General features: G+C 40.8%; 1 protein-coding gene across 3 annotated transcripts in view; it reads right to left on the reverse strand.

The window, feature by feature from the left end:
- Positions 1-3,880: 3,880 nt before the first annotated feature.
- Positions 3,881-19,967, reverse strand: part of SOS1 (SOS Ras/Rac guanine nucleotide exchange factor 1) — a 44,036-nt gene continuing 27,949 nt past the window's right edge. Inside the window, exons 10-22 of one of the 3 annotated variants that reach the window (XM_062490704.1) lie at positions 19,140-19,795; positions 14,747-14,828; positions 14,396-14,518; positions 14,133-14,236; positions 12,806-13,028; positions 12,021-12,140; positions 11,544-11,706; positions 11,089-11,206; positions 9,681-9,853; positions 8,680-8,796; positions 8,268-8,532; positions 7,114-7,232; positions 3,881-5,850 (exon numbers count right to left, since the gene is read on the reverse strand). In XM_062490704.1, coding sequence (XP_062346688.1) covers positions 5,347-5,850; positions 7,114-7,232; positions 8,268-8,532; positions 8,680-8,796; positions 9,681-9,853; positions 11,089-11,206; positions 11,544-11,706; positions 12,021-12,140; positions 12,806-13,028; positions 14,133-14,236; positions 14,396-14,518; positions 14,747-14,828; positions 19,140-19,795 — 2,767 coding nt within the window. In that variant the 3' untranslated portion in view covers positions 3,881-5,346. Of the gene's footprint in view, positions 5,851-7,113; positions 7,233-8,246; positions 8,533-8,679; positions 8,797-9,680; positions 9,854-11,088; positions 11,207-11,543; positions 11,707-12,020; positions 12,141-12,805; positions 13,029-14,132; positions 14,237-14,395; positions 14,519-14,746; positions 14,829-19,139; positions 19,796-19,967 lie in introns of all 3 variants that reach the window. The other 2 variants (XM_062490703.1, XM_062490705.1) reach the window with 2 other exon arrangements.

Raw genomic sequence — 19,967 nt, forward strand, 5'->3', positions numbered from 1 at the left:
GTGAAAAGGGCTATCCAGATAGACAAAGCTCATCCTTTACTGCAATCAGTGTTTTCCCAACATTTCAAAAATGTGACCAAGCAAAACCCCAAAGATTAAAATGTTTTAGCTAGTCCCTCTCCCACAGATTTGAGTGAAACAAATATCCACTTCTCCTCCTTACAAAAAGGAAAGAAGTACCATACTTTCTTCCCCTAGCTTTTGGAAACTACTCTGGGAAGACTTTTTTTAATGCAAGGCTTTTAATGGCAAAAAAACCCCAACAAAACAAACAAACAAAACAAAAAACAAAACAAACAAACAAAAAAAAAGCCCCACCCTTCCATCTCCTTCCCTCCCTTTCCCTCACATCCTCATAAAATTAGAAATTCCCTGTCCCTTTCCAGTCAGGACTGCTCCATGCTGACCAGCCACTGAATCACAAAGACAATTCCTAGGACTTGGCAGCTTTTAGTGAGACTGTGCAGGGCCAGGATAGAAATTATATAGGAAGAGGCAGATACTTGTAACTGAAACATGGGCAAAGCCCTTTTGTTCTGCACAGGAATCAGCCACAGACAGAACTGTTTGTCCATAGAACCAGAGCTGTATCACTATGGACAAGTGTCTGCTGTAATGCACTGAGGCACACAAGGGCTCTGATTCTTGTGGTTTTGGTCTCATGTCTGTAATGACACTTTTATCCTTCACAAACCAAACCTCCTTTTCATATTTGCCAGGCAGATACCAGGACAGAAACAGGACAAAGGGAAACAAACCTACCTGCTAACATCTCCTGGGTGAGGAAATCCTTCCAAAGTGGCAGACCTTTGCTTGTAAAATGCATGTGGATTTCAGCTTCTATTTTAGTGATTTAAGGCACAGTCAGAACTGATGGTTATTTCTTTTTGATTCTCTGCGAGTTCTTACTTCCAGGCCTATACTTACCACTTGAGATGTCCTTGTACCTGCTCAGAATCTGCAAATGTAAATAACATGAATGAATGATGCTCAGCACCACACACCTGCACAACCTGTTCCAGGACCCATTTCAAATCCATCTTTAGTGTACATGTGTGCTCTGGATTATTTTTCTTCCTATGCCAAATAAACGTTGCCTTTAAATAACGCTGCTGCCTCTTGCACTGACTCAACCAGAAGGTTGAATCCATTAAAAGAACAAACAGGTGTTTCTCTGCTCCCTTTCTGAGGAAACATTACTTGCACAATCCTGTATCCCTACAAGTCCAGCCATGCAAGCTGACTGTTTCCTACACGAGATTCTAAGACTCTTATGCAGAACTCAGCTGAGTCACTCGCCAGGCTTCCAGTCAAGATCCTGTTGTTGGTGCAGCTCACTGTGACAGATGCTCATCTCCTTAGACTCTTCTAGACCACACCTCTCCATAGCTACACTCCCTCTTTTAAGTCAGCCGTCCTAGACTCAAAACAAAAAAAAAAAGCTTACTCTGAAATAGATGGCACAAACTTGGCCAAAGCAATTCCAGTAACATGTGCCCTTGATCACCTACCTTTGTTCACCTTCTTTTTAAAAATATTACAGATGTTCTGCACATTTGGCAGCTAAATTGTTGTGCATCTGGCAAAAGGGGATTTATTTTATTTTTCCTATTCAACTTCTCAGCCACCCAATACAGGATTTCACACTTGCTGGCTAGAAAGTAAGAAAAAAATAAAACTTACTCTTTACTTAGTTTCCCTCATAATATACTATTTTCCACTGAACACTAAAGGTAAATTTGCTCTCAATGGACAGGAAAATGCATTTAAAGGTGGTTTGGGGTTTTTTAAATGAAAAATAAGGAATGGAATTTACAAAATAAGAGCATTTTTGTTTTTACACCTGTATGAGGCCACAGGGTTCTCTCCCACAGAAAGACTTCGCCTATGCATTGTCTGGATTTAGAAATGATAATTCAACAATCTTTTCCATGAAGCAGAATAATCTACTAGGTTCAACAGTGGTACCTCCAGTGATATCACTGGGAAAACCTAATTTAAAACACACACGAAAGGGAAATAATGACATATCCCACAATGTCACTCTAAAACTTGAAGGACTTAAATCCAGTGTATTAGCATCCTCTTCCTGAGAGAGACTCTCCCTCCCTGATTTAAGAGAGGCATATTAGAGCAGCAGGTTAGCCCACACTGGAAAGTGAGGATGGAGCACTCCAATGCTTCCAACCCTGAAGGAAGAAAGTATTCCCCATTAGCAGACAAGTTTGTGGCAGGGGCTGCTGAATGCCATGACAATCAAGTGTGGGGTCACCAGGCAGGATTTTCCACACAGCAGCTGAACAGAAGCAAATGCTCAGCACCTGCAAAATCACCACAGAATCACGGAAGGGTCGGGGTTGGAAAGAAACCTTTACAGGCCATCTAGTCCAATCCCCTGCAATGAGCAGGGACATCTTCACCTAGATCTCAGAGCTCTTCCAGCCTGACCTTGATTGTTGCCAGGGGTAGAACATCTTCCACCTCTGGGCTACCTGTGCAAGGGGTTCACCACACCCATTGTAAAAAACTTCTTCCTTATACTTGGTCTAAATCCACCCTCCTTTAGTTTAAAGCCATTACTCTCTGCCCTGCTGCAAGAGGCCCTGCCAAAAAGGTTGTCCCCATCTTTCTTATGATCCTAAGAAGTTCTGCTACATAACCCTGCCTACGCAGTCTGCAGTAGTTCTGGCTGACTTCCAGCCATGTATCAGCTCTCTACAGTAATAGAGCAACTCTCCAGGCCTCCACATGACCACATTCAATTGTCCAGGTCACATCATCATCCCAGGCCACACCAGACCAAACATGATCCAAAGAAGAAGCCATTCCAGATCAGAAATTATTAACACAGAGCTGTCATGACGCATAACAGTGGCTTAGCAGTTGTGTTCGATTCCTAAATGCTACAAATTTGATTCTGACCCTGTCCTTCCTGTTTGCAGCTTTGTAAACACCATGATTTGTGCACTGTGACTGACCCCTGGGCTCCAAAGAATGTTTACTTTAGGTTCTTGCTTGGTGACCACTGTCACCTGTTGTCTGAGTATCTCACCAGGAAAGCACCTTAATCCTCAACCACAAACAGGGAACGGCATTCCCCATTTCACAAAGGAAAGCAGAAACCTACTGACATTTAGGAAATCTGCTGATTAGCAGGAGCCATGAGAGGTCTCTCCTGACTGAGCAACATGACCACTGGGTGGCCTGCTCAGCCCTGGCTGCACAACAGCACAGAGAAGTGTGCTGAAGAAGAAATACAGATCAGAAAGTGTCAATTTATGGAGTTTTCCTGGTAACCCACGGAGGAGCTCATAATTTAGGTTAACACTGCCAACAGTATATTCATCATGGTGTTTTTATCCAAAGAACCCATAACTTAAACTATGCCTCCTGTGGCTTGAGTTTTTTAAAGCTCCCACATAGCATTGCCTCTGAAGCCAAGGTTTCCAGATCCTTGTTTTTTCTTCTGCCAGAAAAATATGTTTCAAAACAACATTGTTAAAGACATCTAAGAAGGAATACAACTGACAATTCCAAGACCTGACTGTGATGAAAACTGCCATTCCTGTTGATGAAATGCTTTCCAAATGTAACGGCCACACTAAAGGATAAAAGGCCCCTGACCAATGGCATTGCTGAAAGCATTAAAAAAGGTGATTTCTGCCATAATTCAATTGACACCATCCTTAAGAGACACAGCTTTCCAAGATCCTGAGATGTGTTCTTCTTCCAAAGAGGAAATGTGAGGGAATTTTACTTCCCCCATGAGCCATACGAACTGAAGATGAGACACTTTATGCTTCACATACCTCCTCTAGAGAACACTGCAGAGCTCCTTCTCTTCAACAACTGTCATCCATTACTGTCCCAGTCTGGTCTGGAATCGAAGAGCAGCATTGTAGGTTTATGGATAAACCATGTCAGAATACTTACAACATTCCTGTTTTGTCATGTGTATTTTGGCCAGAGAAAGCCACTGTAAAGATTAATATAAGTTTAATTTTTTCTAACATGTGTCATACAGCACATGGGAAACATTTCATAAGGTTTAATAATTCACTTTGGGAGTAACCCAGCCTCTCAAGTATTACTGAATTATTATTTTATAACATGCCAAAAATACCTCTTTAGTCTTTTATCACTAAAATACATATACTCAACTAGGAAAAATATGTACCACAAGATGGGCTTTTGTGCCCCTCAGAGCTTAAATGAATAAACTAAGTTGAACATTTGTCCACGTAATAATTTAACGTATGTCAGCCAAACATATCTTTATCTTTATTTCAATTAAATTAAAAACAATCTGCAAGTATATTTATGCAACATTCACTATATACACACGATTTATGCAACTGCAAGGCAATCCTATGTATGCTGATTAATCTATTGTTAGTAAAACATGACAATAGCTATGGAAGTTGACAAGTGACTGTTTTCATGGCATGACTGAAAAAGAATAGCTACTAGCCATGAAATGCATTATCAGTAAACCTTAAAAAGAACATGACATAACCTAGCAGAGATTAACAGTCTTCTAAATGTAGTATATTTGCTTCAGATGATAGTGCTGCTTTAAAAAAAAAAAAAATTCGCTGTCACCTCAATCACGTAAGACTTTCATCAGCTCTATCTAAAGAAAGCAATAATTAGACATTATGCTTCCTGGCAAAAATTTATTTTTGAACTGGCACCACAGTATTTCAGAAAATAATAATAAAGTACCTCTTTGGTGAAGCCTAGGTACCCCCTACTACTCATTGTAACAACTTGTAAACAGGACCGCAACACAGTGCTTTGCCTTAATTCTAGCTCGGTTAGGTACCACAGATCTTCCTCACAGTCCTTCTCATAATTTTAGGAAGGTATTTTAAAGCAGGGAGTAAGTAAAGCAAAAGAAAATTAAGGAGGATATAAAGTTCCCTGTTTGAGATTTTAAAAAAAGTGCATAATGTTTTCATTCCGAAAACTGTGCCACTGTATGGAACTGATGGATACAAGACTGTTTTTCCTTCCTGTACTGGACACGATTGATCATTACACAAACACAGTCTCTGCTCATTGGCCCAAGAAGTCTCTCCAGACTGTTTTCTGGTACAATCAGCTGTCCAATTACTTTAGAACAGTGTCCTGCATACTAAAACAAGAACAGCAAGTTAACCGGGTTTTCCACTAGAAAGTCTGTCTCTGCAATTCCATTTCTGTACACTACATTTCCAAGGCATTGGAGAGTTCTTAGTGTTTGGCATACACATCCCAACTCCTTGACACCACCAGGTTCAGTGCATCCATTGCCAGCAACAGACATAGCACCAGGAAAATGCGACTCCCAGCGCGAGGGACAGTTCAGGAGGAGGGGGCGTTCTCCAGCAAGGGCGGCCCATCCCGATGCATCGATGGGTGCGTGTGCTCCCTTTTGTAAGTTTTTGGAGGAAGCTTTGGGATATGTTGAGAAGTGCTTTGTCGTGGAGGAACGGGCGGTCCAGCAACAGAAGGGAGGTCCACATCCTGCGGTATCAAAGGCGGCGACGGCAGGTGCCTCCGTGCTACATGTGGAGAAGGCGTCTGGGGGGGAGGGGGTGTGAAGGGAGAGGGGCTGTTTGGGAAAAAGGTGTTACCAAGTTCGCTTTTTCTGCCCAGGGGTGGAGGCTGGAGGTGTAGTGGTGAGCTAGAGAAAACATCTGGAGTTCGCACAGGTTCCCGTGGCGGTAACTCGGGAGGGTTTGCAGTGGTAACACAGGAATCAGAGATGCAGGTCCGATCGGGCACCGAGTACCTTGGAGAATACACTTTAGAGGTTGGTTGCCTAGGAGGGATTGCTGGTGGGTTGTCCAGGTGTGCAGAAGTAATCTGAAGTACACAAACATTTCCAGTCAGTAAAATTCCAGAGTGGGAGCAAAGCACAGGACCCCGCTGTGAAACACGAGCCCCCTCCTTGCATTGCAGATTGCTCTTTGCAGGGGTGCAGCCAACATGTGAGTGAACAGCCAAGGATGGAAGGAATGAAGATGCACAGAGAGGGACAAGGGCAAGGAAAAGAATGGTAAAAGCAACGATTTCCATGCTAGTTCCAGGTCTGCCTGCTGGGAAGGTTTGTGTATCTTCCACCACCTCCCCAGTAACAAGCACTTGCAGTGGGTCAGTGGTTAACACACCAGATTATTTTTTCAAGAAAATGAGAAAAAGGAGAGGCCCATGATGCTGAACAGGGAAAAAAAAAAAAAATCTGTGCTCAGAAGATGGAATTAAGTAGTCAGAATTATGGAAACGAACAGTTCCCAAACTGCAGACCACAGTGACAGGATAACTGATCTCCAACACCCTATCATGCACACTATGTTTTCAAATCCATTTTGGTAGGATTTCAGATACATTTTGGTGATGCGTTCAGTTCTGATGACGGACAAAACAGCTGCCTGTAGTCTGAAAATAACTGCTGAAGAGCCACTTATAAGCTCACTTCAAAGACATATCTGCTCTGAACTAATTTTGAGTGGGATTTTCAAATCTGAAGTCACAACTGAGCTTCCACTGAAATCAGGTGAAATTTGACACTGTCTGCAACAGAGGCTGGATCAGACCCCAGCTGCCTAACAAATGCAAAAGGAAAACTTAGCAATGGCTTAAGGAGGCAGGCAGACAGGATGGGTAAGCAAGAGGGGAAAGCAAGCACTTGAGCATCACAGCATCAGGGTCAAATATTCCGCTGAAACTTTCCAGAGGAGTGAGCTGTGTACAGCACTTTCCATCATTACTGTTCATCAGTTCTTACTCTTATTCATATATCCTAAAATGGTACTGTGGAAGGAACAATTAATCCCAGATTCAAATATCTGCCTGAAGCCTCAAGTTTTCACAGGCAATGCAGGAGCCTGAGCATAGCACAGCAGTAGATGAGACATTTCTAACCCTAAATTTAGGTCCCATCTGTTTTCATTTGTTTGAGATCAAGACATAGCGAGGGAAAGCTAAGAAGGCTTGAAATACATGGCTGCTTAGTCTTTCAACTACAGTTCTTCAAAAAATAATTGCACTGTCTTTAAGAGTTACTTTTCTATCTTACCTGCCCCTCTCATCCCAGAAAAACAAATGCCCATTTTTTTGCTTACTTACTTTTGATGGGGAGGATTCAGCTGGGGCAGATTCTGGTCTTCTCCGTGGAGGAACAGGAGGAGGGACAGGAGCATCATCTGAAGCTTTGGCAAAGTTTATGGATGACACAGAAGCAGATCCTAAGGGACATTAAGAAAAACATTGATAATGATCAACTTTTGGCTCAACATTGCTGCCGATAGAGGTGCCACAAATAATAAAGCAATTGCTCATAAAAAGCATAATGAATCAAGGAAGTGGCAAATAAAGGCAATGCAACAAGCCTCTAAATTTCAGCTGCCAGATAAACAGCTTTTCTGAGCTGCAAAGATCTCTGTGGTAAGAAATCCTTGAGACCAAAACCACACCACAAACTTGATCTTGTATCACAATAACACTAAAACAATATCCTGAACCTGCAGCTGATGGACCCAACAACAAAGAAGTCCTTTCTTCTCCAGAGGCTTTTCAAAGACCTGGCTTGGACACTCAGCAATGGCACTGCTCTGCTAAGGAACTTCTGCCTTCAGGAAGTAATTTCACCTTGTGGTAACCAACTGAACACAGGAGTAACCTCTGAAAACCCTCACATGTGAAAGGAGCCTATATCCACTATTAAATACTCAGGGCACACTATAAAATATGAGCTTCCTTGTACGTTGGGAAAGAGAAGAAAAAGAGGTGTGGGTAGGTTCTGATGGATTTAAAGCAAGAGCAAATACTGATTTTAAGTTCTGGGAGAAACCATCCATGTACACTGAAATCAGTTCTGAATTGCAGGCAGCAGAATAAGGCAGCCACAAATGACTCATTTTTTATTCTCGCTCTTCACCATCAGACAGTCTACAAATACATTCACACAGATACATATGTCAGCAAATCCCACAAGTTTGTCTGGGACATATCTGGGCCCCAGAGATTACCTCTGCCTTCAGTTTTGACAGGTCCACCAAAGACTTGTCACAGTCCCTATGTAGCACACCTAATTCTTTCCACTTTCTCCTTTACAATAAAAACTTTCTAAAGAAAAAGGGAGTAAGCAATACCGAAAGCTTTTGATGCTGCAAGGAGACAAAAACAACCATTTTTTTACAGTCACCTTAGAAGGCTACAACTGATTTCCTCTGCCTAACACTACAACACGTGCCTGGCACTTGCTGCATGCGGGCACCTACTTGTGTGAAAAGGACTGGAGGGGTCAGAGTCAAACACGCTGCAGGCGTCAGTGGTGCTGGAAGTGGCAGAAGCAGGGGGTGGGGTCAGAGGGGTCCGGGGTGAGTTTGGGGCCGAGGCCGTGGCTTCCGTCTCGCTCTCCGGGATGCGGCTGTAGCTGATTTTCCTCGGCTCCTGCTGTAGGGGTGTGGGATGTCTCATGGTACCTGGCCTTGGATTGGAGGGACGAACACCCGGAGACTTGAGAGGGTAGCTGTACTTCTTGGGCTGAAACGACAGAAAACATCAACCAAAATCAGAAGGTTGCGGGGTCGCTTAAACGTAGCTTTGGAGTTACGAAGTCAGAGATCTGAAATTACTTCTGCCATCTAAGAAAGACAGTTTGAAAAGTAACTACAAAAATCAAATACTAACAAATCTTGGAGGAGGCTTGACATTCCGTGGCTCTATCTCCAGTGACTTGTTAAACAGATAATCTGTAAATTCTGTCTCCACACTGTTTCCCATTGGATTCAGGTTTTCAAAAAATCTCTGCAATACAAGAAGGCAGACAACTTGTCAGCTAAGATGCTTCTTAACAGTGCCTGTTTCTACAGCACAAACGATCCCAACTGTTCAAGAGCAGAGAGAAAATGCTCGAGTCAGAGGTAATGACAGACTGTTTGTCGCCAGGCCTTTTCTGGACATTGCTACAGCTATGCTTGGCCTGAAAACCAGCTGTGTAAATCCCCTAAATGCTTTCTGCAACGCAGAATCACATCAGGTTCGCTCAAACTCTTTCAGAAGAAGCTGCAAACAATCCATCTTCACACTGATGTAGGGAAGACTGCTCCCACAATGGATTCTGTCAAAGCCTGAGGAGAACAAATTAAAAAACCCTTGCAGAATCTCTTAAGGTAACCTGTCCTGTGACTCTCTGAAAGTACATAGCTCAGAAGATTGTAAAAAAAAATTAAAAAGGAAGAAAGGAAAGCAACCAGAGAGGACACTGCCTAGAGAACACTTCAGACCAAGGAAAACAAGCACCAGGAGAAAGAAAGATAGGAGTATCATCAATGCATGATGCAGACACAGTGCTATCAGGTAAACATGGAACATAAAGGCAGTGTAACAAAGGAGGAAAAGACAACTGGGCTCATTGGAGAATTAACAGCAACCAAGTGAAGGACAATGAGAATTTGCCAGTTTCAGTTCCTGTCTAACATTGATCGGTAAGATCATCCACCAATGTCTCAAAAGCTGACAGAAAAATGAAACAAACCCAACAAACTGCAAGCATTGAGCTTTCTGTCCTTCTTACAGCGAGACCTGAGAGAGGTTTTATGACAGGTCTTCTGCTCATCTCTGAATCAGTCGTCTGTCCTTATGGTCTGTCAGCTGACAGAATCACCACAGAAATAAATCATGTCACTTACCCTGATGTCAAATTCCACTCTTAAACAATATGGCTGGTTCTGGTACTGCTGGATCTCCCCTGTTATCTCAGCTACTTTCCTTCTCTTGCTGAAGTTTATAAGGTCTTTCCCATGTCGTTTGAGGAATTCAGGATTGCCTTCCTCTGTTTTCAAAATGTTGGTTAAGTAAATCCCTAAACAGCACACAGAAGAGGTCTTCAAGACAGAGTACAAAACAATGGGGAAGTCACAACTGGAATACAAGGATTTCTTAAAGAATTTAATTTGTGCACTGCAATTATTTAGAAAACTCCTCTGTTAGGGACAGTAAGAGAATTGCATCTCACCTTCCAATAAGGGCAACAATTTAAATATTTTAACGTGCCTTTTCCAGAAAGATGACGTTTTGCATCAAAGTCCCAAAGCCTGTGCATCTTTCTGTGGTTTAGGAAGCTCACACAACTGAACACTAAAAGAGGACACTGAACAGAAGTGCTTTCTCTTAACTCCTCCATTAGACACCCCAGCTAAATTCCAAAAATTATTTTCAGGTTTTATCCTGTCTTCATAATTGCATCAAATAATTTGGAGATTAGGAAGCAAAAAGTGCTCTCCACTCCACAGATCACGTGTCTGAAATTGTCATTATGACTTGACAGAAATAACTGAAGCTATTCACATGTGATCCTGCTAACCTCTACTCATCTCTGAAGCAGGACAGAAGGTTTCTTAGTTGATCTTATCTTTCTTTGCAGAGCTCTGGAGTTTATCTTTCCCCAATCTGTAAAAGGCCAAAAAAGCCATCAACACTATTTTCTTTCAGTTTTGGCCTGAAGTCTATGTTGGACAAGTGCACTATCCAGACTTGGAACTGAACTGCAGCAAACATTTAAGAGGTTTGCTTAAGAACAGGAGTGACATGTGCTTAACATCACAATTTGCTGCATTTCAGCAATCTACTTCAAAGAAGGTCTGTTAAATCTGATGATAAACAGGATTTTTGCTTTCCAAAGACTGTTTCTACAGAAATAAGACTTTTTAATAGAAATGAAGCTCTAGCTGTATTTCTTGGAACACATGATGAGGAAGAGGATCTTTCTTTCTCTGCCAGTCCATGGCAGTAGTATTTCTAATGTACCTGCCTTCTACTGAGAATATTTCTAGTTGTAACAGTTCAAACCTCACTCAAAGTAAAAGTCAGCAATTATGGAAATAGGATATTGCAGATACAGTTATTTTTACTGCAAATAACATCTTCCATGAATAGTCACTTTAATTTTTTTTTTCCCACATATTTGTGTCTGGTCACCAATTCCAACCCACCTGTTAAAACTGTTCTCTCTACTGTTCATACTCTCTTTAGTACCTTAGCTCAATACTTTCCAAATGCTAATGTGGGACACAGCTCATCCAAACCCAAGGTACTCACCAAAAAAAGGCACACAAGGAGGATTAATGGACCTGAGTTTTGCCAAGTATTTCTTATAATGGTCCTCACTCAGCTCATAAGCTTCTTCTAAGATCTTCTTCTGGCGACTTGGAATTTGCTTAAAAGAGAGATCAAAAAGGCTGTTTGGAAAGAGAAGATAAAGGCATGGCCCAGCAACAATACTGAGAGTAATGGTCTCCCACTGGTACTTGAATCAGGGACCAAGAGGACAGTGCCCCACCATCCTGAGATGCCTTTCTTAAGTGGGGATGGGCTTCCTGCTTCTGAAACCATGGAGAGAACCCTCTCTCTTACAACCTGGTGACTAATTTCTTGGGGGATTTACTTTCCTTGCTCCTTGGAAGCACATGCTTACTGACAACACAGGCTTTCAGTGTAGCCAAGGTACCCTGCATGACACTGCCATAGCAAAAGTGGAAAACATTTCACTGTACCTCAAATGTGTGATCCAACCTATAAACTGCTGCGGAGTTCATAGCACTGACAATCTCAAGGACACCATTAAAGTTGTTTAGCTCTTGAAAAACTTGCAGGATCTCAATTATCCGGCTCACTACAATTACTCTTTCCTCTAGGTTTTCTGTTTCTACAATGCATCTAAATACACAAGAACATTGGGGTTTGTATTAAAGCACTGATGAGGTTTCCAAGGTCAAATATAAAGTTACAACACAAACAAATACGATTTTCTCAAATTACTCGGGGTAGCTCTGAAAATGTGTTAGAGACTTGAAAATATTCTAAGAATAATAAGTTAGAGACCATTACATTAAAATTCTCACGGGGACCAGTTTTAGCATCCAAACACCAAAAGAGGAATTCTTCCAGAACAGAATTTTTCACAGTATACTTGTGAATGGACTGTAAATGTGCAGATGTGGAGTAGATGCAGATTCAGGAAAGTCACTTACTTTTCAAACCACAGAGTTAGGTTAGTTGTATGCCTTATCATTTTGAGAAGGTTGGGAGAATTAATTTCTTTATCTTCCTTTGTCCACACACTTCCAACTAGCTCTGATGGCTGCACAGCTCTGGAAAAGTAGATGTTTTATCAAAAAGTGTAACTAAAAGCAGGAAAGAAAGCATTATTTTTTCCAAACCCTCTTGATTTTCACTGAATTTGCAGTTTGTACTCAGACATAAATTCTTAAGGAATCCCTTCCACGCTGTTAGGCTGCCCTCGTGACTAAAAGACTGGTATTTCTACACTTCTTTTTTAGACTGCAGATGTTTCTTCATATATGTGACTCTTCTGCACCTCTGTTCATCTAAATGAAGAATGAAATCTCCATCTCATTCGCCGTAACAAAATGTGAGCTTCCAATGCCTGAATAATTTCTCACAGACAGCTGATGAGATCTCACATGGTCCTTACTCTGCTACACAAACCAGGATGTGAAGAAAACTGATTTAATAATTGTTCATACTTCTCAAAGGTTGATCTGCTCAGAAAGTATCAACAGAAAGCTGGAGCACAAGACAGTTAACAGCACGCAACAGTCACAGGCTCTTGCACATTAACTAGGGGAGGATAAAATAAATATTGTATTTGAGAGAGCTTCCTTTGCAAAAACGGAAATTAATTCACACCACTGGTAAATTCCCTTGATTTCTGTGGGGCTTCATATCAGAAACAATTTAAGGCAAGAAGAACATTTTGATTTGGGCCACGTGTTTCTCAGTGGAGAGAAGTTACCTGTAAAAATCTGACTCCAGTAGAGTGAGCTGCCGAGCGATTTCTATGGGATGTAAAGTGAGCAAGTCAAAAGTCTCTGTGTGGCCTGGTTTGCTTATGTGCCACTCAATTGCTGGAGGGGGGCTCTCAAAAGTGATGTTGTGGCTTGGCCCAATGGCTTGTGCCTGCTTTTTCCTGTTGATTATCTTTGTGATGGATTCAACCCACTTCTTCATGGCTTTGCCTAGAACACAGAGGAAATTATTATTTAGTTAATACTGTTTTTCCTAAGACAGCGGTATAATGCAGGAATCTTTAGATTCAACCCCAAAACCTACTAAATTAAAGCAATCATATATTCTCTAGGATTGGTGTACTCACACAAGTGTAGAAGTATTCAAAGACTGAAAGAATTCCTCAAGAGACAATGCTGAGCACAACTTGGCCCAAGCACAAATCAGAACACCCAAATTAGACTCCTGCTTTGATTTCAGTGCTTTTCTTTCTTTCTTTTCTGGGTTTACAGTGAGTTTTTGGGATCAAACCTTGTTTTGCCCAAAATGCACTTCTGCAAACACTTTGAACTTTACAGCTTGGGCAAGAGCACACGATTACCTCAGATAACCTAGAAAGTCAACATATCAAACAGCGAGAAGCTTCTTCCTGTACTACACTTACCATCAAAACTGAGAATGAAATTGAAAGGCCAAATGCCTCCTCAGCTCTGCACCATAAGAATTTCACACACCAGTCCATTGAAAATTTACCAGTAACACCCACTGAATTAGCTGCCTCATTCTCCCCTCTTTTTAATAGCTAAATAACCACTAAACACTTCCCTGACTTAGTATTTTCCTACAAATTGCTCCTGTGTGTATCTTGGTTTTATTTAAAAGGAAACAGGAAAAATCTGTACAATCACAGTGGCAAGGCATCCTACAATTCTAATATGCACTGTGAAGTAGTTGAAAACTCTTGTTTCAAAGAAATAATGGCTTCCACCATCCGACTTTTACAAAAATTACCCCTGTGTAAAGTTTAAAATGACAATCGAAGCAATTCTTCTGTCCCGATCATTACTTGGTTCTTATTATTTTTCAGTTGAATTTCAGTCCTCCGAAAACAAAATTCACAATTTAAGTAATTAACAATCATTATTCTGAACAGGAGCCAGATTTTGAATAATAGTGTGTGCGTGTGGGCTTAATGAAAGTTCATTTCATGCTCTTTATGAAGTATTTAATAAGCAGTCCATCCTGTTCTCCCTGAAAGCAAAATTGATCACATTCTGTATCCTAAAAAAGGGATGCTTTAGGATAAACATCAGCACTTAAGAAACTGTAAATACCTCTTACTGTTCCAATGAACTCCTCCAAACGTTTCAGAAGGTCAGCATCTCTTTCAAAGTCATAGAAATGGTGCTCTACCCAGTGTCGACACACATTTAATACTCTGTAACAGCAAAGAATCAATAAACACTCCACAGCTCAGTCCACCATTTCTACCAAAGCAGCTGCAGGATAGGCCACTGGCAGCACGAAGAGCCAGTGCAGCCAAAGGGTGGCAACTTCAGAAGGAATTCAGGGTGGCTCACAGGGATGCAGCACTCACCGTAGCTGCACAGGTTGTATGTACTCTTTCCTAAATCTTTTCAGCTCTGCACTGAGGGGCTGGTCTCCGTTCTCCATGGCAATACGGTCGGCTTCCGTTGGCTCAGGCTCTGGAATTTCAAATCTAGCACAGAAGATGGGTGTAAGCACTAGGACTCTCTTACACCCAACTCAAGCACAAGATTCTGGATGTAAACTTGTACGTTTTACTGGCAATCCTTGTATTGGACAACTTTTTAAAAGGTGTTTGAAGCGACTCAAAACCAACCGGAAAGCCAGAATCTTACACGCTCGAATTAAAAAGGAAAAAAAAATGCACTTGATAAGAACAGTATTTTTAACAGTGGCATACCTTTCTATTAGCAAACTCAGCAACTCTTGAGGTCTACAGAAGGATCTATATGTTGTGAGAAAAGTCCGAACAAAGTTGGGATCTAAGACAAAGAATAATTTTACACTTATGTCAGCAATGACCTGATTTTTTTCCCTTTACAATAACTTAAATTATCCGTTAAAATTAAGGATGTCACCCTATCAATTTACAGAGAAAATGATGCAAACTGAAATGGCTTTGGTAACAATTCAAAACCTCCTAACATAGCAATATAAAGAACTTATAAACAATTTTCATTCTGTTGAAAGGTTCACAACAACGACATTTCTCCCCCCCTTCAATTGTTAAAAGATAGGATTCTTTTCCAATGACTTTGAAATTCACGAATAGATGACTTGATTTATGAGTAAACAACTTTGGTTTTAACAGTGATTGGGACATAAGAACTCAAAAAACACCTCAAGTAACTCTGCATTGGGTAGAAACGGCCTCTTCCAGGGAAGAATATTTCCCCTAAACTGGCACAATGGATAACCAGTAAAGGCAGCCTAGATATTTTTTCATCTGACAGCTAATTAGAGGTTATATTAATTTCACTTCAAGAAAATCAGTTGATTTCATTTAAATTGACTAGTTACATATCAATTCATTTAAAATATGAAAATGTGTCTTAAAAGCAATCAAGTATTCAAAACAGAAAACCAAAGTGTCTCTCATAATCACAAAAGCAAACCCATTTGTTTTCAAATATGAGGAAATGCAGTGACAGCTCACTGGCACTGCACAGAGCTGACTAGAAACAAGGTTAACACTGTTATCACTGAACAGAACTCACGAGCAGATTGCTACAGCTTTGCATATAAAATCCATATCCAGACTTGAAAACCAAACCCCAGCAGGGAATTGTCCTAGAACAGAGTGGCTGAAGAGGAGCTCAGAGGACTTGAAGCAAGAATTCCTGTAGGCTACATTATTTGACCTTATGCTCTATTGGATTTGTTTCCTGGAATATGGAAATTTAAGAGCTGCTTTAAAATCCTCCCTAACTCTTTACCACCATCTTGTCCATTTGAAAGAACATTCCATCTTTCTTAGATCCCACTGAGTTGCTCATTTGGGCAACCGTTTACTGTGATGTGCTGCACACCTTAACTGTGCTACATAGCACAGCATCTCTTTGCAATTTTGTTGCATGATAATTCTGCTTTCTTAAACAACTGGCTATTGTGTCTCTCACATGTCTTTCATTACTCCGTTTTTCTAATCATAATCCCGCTCCCACCAGTCCTTGAAACTGCACAGTCCAAACTTATTTTCAAAGGCAGGACTCCAGTACTTTTTGCACAAAGAAGGTCATCCCTGTTAACATCATCATGAAAATACACAAATTCTGCTGTGCTAAAGAAGCACAGCAACTCATGCTTTCACAGCGTGCAATCTGTACACAGCATCTACTCTAAATATGAGAGTATTGTCTACGTGAAAAAAAGAGCTTCCGTGGCAATTAACATTTTCAGATCAATGCAAGCTCTGAGTCGCAGCTATTGTTATTTACAGGTAGGGTCAACATACAAATCCACAATACATACCAAATTTCAAACGAAGCAGATCAGAAAATCACATCTAACTTTGTTATCTTACTAGCACTGGGACTCAAAATAGTGTACAATATATGAGTAAGTGTTAAAAAAAATACAGACAACGCCAGTAAGCCAGGATGTCTGCTCATGTGATAATTCTCTCTTCAATGCAGCCAATTTGAAAGCTCAAAAAGAACAATAACTGTTCTATGAGGATTTATAAATAATCACCCTTGAATTCCTTAAGAAAGGAAACGGACACTATGATGACACACAAGCACTCTTAACATATCAAAGCTTTAAAAATAGAAGAGTGCTGCCCTATAGATAAAAAAAAATAAAATGCCACGACTTTAAAATGTTGGTACCACCGAACCCAGCTGCTTTTAAACAAGAATTGTGCAAAAAGAGATAATGAATGCAGAAACATATTAAAACAAGGAAAACCCACCGGAATATGCAAATAGGGTCAGAACCTGAACTTCCATTTGCAGGGCAATTTCTCTCATGTAAAAACATATGGAAAGCTGTTTTTGCAGAGGAGTTTTCTCCCTGTTTTGCTACTCCACCACAGGATAGTTTGGACAGACTGCCACACCTTGTGGCCATCAGGGCTGTCTCCCTGTCTGAGCTGTTGCAGTGGCTGGATGCCTCCCATCCCTGGCAGAACTGTTTCCTTAGAGTTGTCCCTGTTGCACAGCAAAGAAATTCTGGCTGATAAAATGGTTTGTCATTTGTCAAGGGGGTGAGGGATGACAAATAAAAGGTCCAACACCCGCATCTACAAATGAGGTGGACTGTGTGGATCTTCATAGGGGACAAAAAAATGAGACCTGATTTGATTACAGCAACTAAACTGCAACAAATTCGTATGACCTTTGCAAGTGTATCTGTAATTATTTCTTAGACCGCTTGAGCTAAAAAGATAAAAAACTAGAGAAAAGTCACAACTAGAGTAAATACTGTCTTTAGACTGTCAGATCATGGGCTGCCATAACCAGTCACACCAAATTTCAAAAAACTTTCCTCAGAAAGGTAAACACTTGCTGTTCAGGCGTCTGAATAAAAAGCCAATAAAGACTTTTAAGTTAACCATCACACATGCACAATCCTGTGTGGGGCAGGAAAATAGTTTCTACAGTCTGTAGCTGTTAGGTTATAGATCACACAGCACTCATCTTCCCAGGTCTCCAAGCAGAGGAGAAGCCTTGAACTCAGCTGACACGTGTGAAAGAGCTACCCTGGTACTCACTCTGGAGAGTTACTGCCCTACTCACTGCATCTCACAAGATGCAACAAAACCCTGAATGATTTACATCACAAATGGACCATGTTTCCTCTACAGTGGAGCATTTCTGGTTGAGTCACTGTATCTCTTACTTCTTTGCTGCCCTGGAAAAGACTGCTCAGAATGGTGAGAAAAATGTTGTTTTTCCTTACAGATAACGAATTATAAAACACAAGGTATAGAAGATAAGAGTGTTGAGAAATTACGCACAATGTAGCAGTGCATCATCACAAAGATGTCCACTAAGACATTTAAGGCTACAAAGACAGGCTAAATACATTACAAGACAACTATTTTCACCCTTTTGGTCAAACTCTTTCAGGCCATCTCTTGGTAACCGTGTTCTCAGTTTTCTAATACAATACTTTTTGCTAATTCTGTGGCCAAGACAATGCTAGATTTATAAATAATAGAAAAGTGCCTTCCTTTCTCTAAGGCTGAGTTGTTGAAATTTAACTTTCAAGACCATAAAATTAGGTCATAAAACATACCTGTAAAATTCAAAGCGAAGAGCTAGAAGTTTATAAAATTACAAGAAAATGAAGACAAGTAAAAAACTGCTCAGGTATAAAACTGCCAGCACAATATTGCATTTGGCTTTCTGGTAAATGTTAGGAAAATTCAAGGAAATTAAAAGAAGAATAAGAATAGCAATGGAGCAAAGAGATATAAATGTAAGTAATTTAAAAAGCAAACAGAGTATTAAACTACAGAAATTATATTCTGCTTACTCTTCATTTCTTTACAAATATTCCCCATCTATGCAGGGTATCTAGGACTGAGCTGCAGAAGAACAATCAACAGCAATTAAGAGTGTAAAAAGGAAGAAAGCAATTCAATCATTGAATATGAAAAGCACTAATACCAAGATGCATGAAGCTTCAGAATAACTGACATACAAACAGAATCAGAGAAAAAAAAAATCCAAACCCCAAACACAAGCCCGTGCTTTGCAGCACAGTTTATGAAAATCCTTGGGCTGCTATCAAGAAGAAGAACACCACACACTGAGGTCAGCCTGGATAACCACTTAAATGTCTTTAATGTGTCTTCACCACAAACAGAAACCCTAAGTCAAACTTCCTTAAATCAAATCCTCACTGAAGTTCTGATGAAGGCAAAGTTCTCAGGCCAAAGTAGGCAAGTGACTGCATCTATCAAGCTGATATTGGTCTTTCCATGACATGGCAGCATGGACACAGCTGACAGGGTACAACCCTGAACTGAAAACACCGGGCCCATAATTCTATCTCATAATGCTGGCCCTTCCTGTGTCACCCAGCTTTAAAAGTCTGGAGGGAAGGCAGTTCTTGTGGCTTGGGGCACAAAGGAAAATGTATTGTCTAGAGCTCAATTGCTGCAGGCCCCCACCCCCCTCCCTTGCATGAGAACAACCTCATGCACATGGAATATCCCATGTGAACTGACAAACACATTCACTTTTTACCCACTTTATGTATTTTGCTGCATGTATTTAAGACAGGAGGAGAAGCATGAATGAGTTACTACCTTGAGATTTGGCTGCACAAACCAAGTGCCTCACCTGCATACATGTGGTAAGTCAGCCTCTCGATGAGCTTCACAACAGTTCCTGCCTTGATGATGGGGATTCCAGATTTGGGCTGCATGTTTTCTTCAAACACAATATTCTCTTCAGAGTCGGGTTCTGCAAATCTATAAAGCTCAGGATTTGGAAATCTCATCTGCTCCTCTTTTTCCTCCTGCAACATTGTTACATCCAACATCCTTTCCAGCGTGCTTCTATATTGCAAAGATATCAACGCTGCCATCCAGTTGTTTTTCTCTTCGGCTGATTTAGCAGCAAAAATAACACTGTTCTCATCTTTTAAGATGATTTCAAAAGCATGTCTATACTCATTAGTGTCATCTTTATCATTGATTTGTACCTTTCGCATGAAGAACTTCTCCTTGAGTCGATATTCTGCATTGCTAGCACCAGGAAGTCTTGGCTGGCCATGATTTGACTTACAGCAAATCATCAAGCCATCAAACAGGAATATGTGTCTCTCGTGTTTTGCTCCTACACGTGTGAGTGTTCCTTCCATGATGAACTCGTTACAGCACTGTCCAATGTCTTTACCCTCCCAACCATCAATATTTTTCTGGATTTCATTCATTTTCTTAATTGCTAGCTGCTTCCCCTTCATCTGCTGAGTATAGAACCGGCATGCGGATTCACTTCAGTGGAGGATGGGAGAAAGGCAGCCTATTAGTACACATGTATTTAAAAAACCACAACCACTACTAACACAAAAACACATCATCCTTCTGAGAAGTGATGATTCCACTGAGAATGCAATTTCATCACACAATATCAGCACCATTGCAAAGTCTTGACTAAAGTATTACA

Source organism: Cinclus cinclus, chromosome 3 (assembly GCF_963662255.1).
Source record: "Cinclus cinclus chromosome 3, bCinCin1.1, whole genome shotgun sequence".
Classification (NCBI taxonomy): Eukaryota; Metazoa; Chordata; class Aves; order Passeriformes; family Cinclidae; genus Cinclus; species Cinclus cinclus.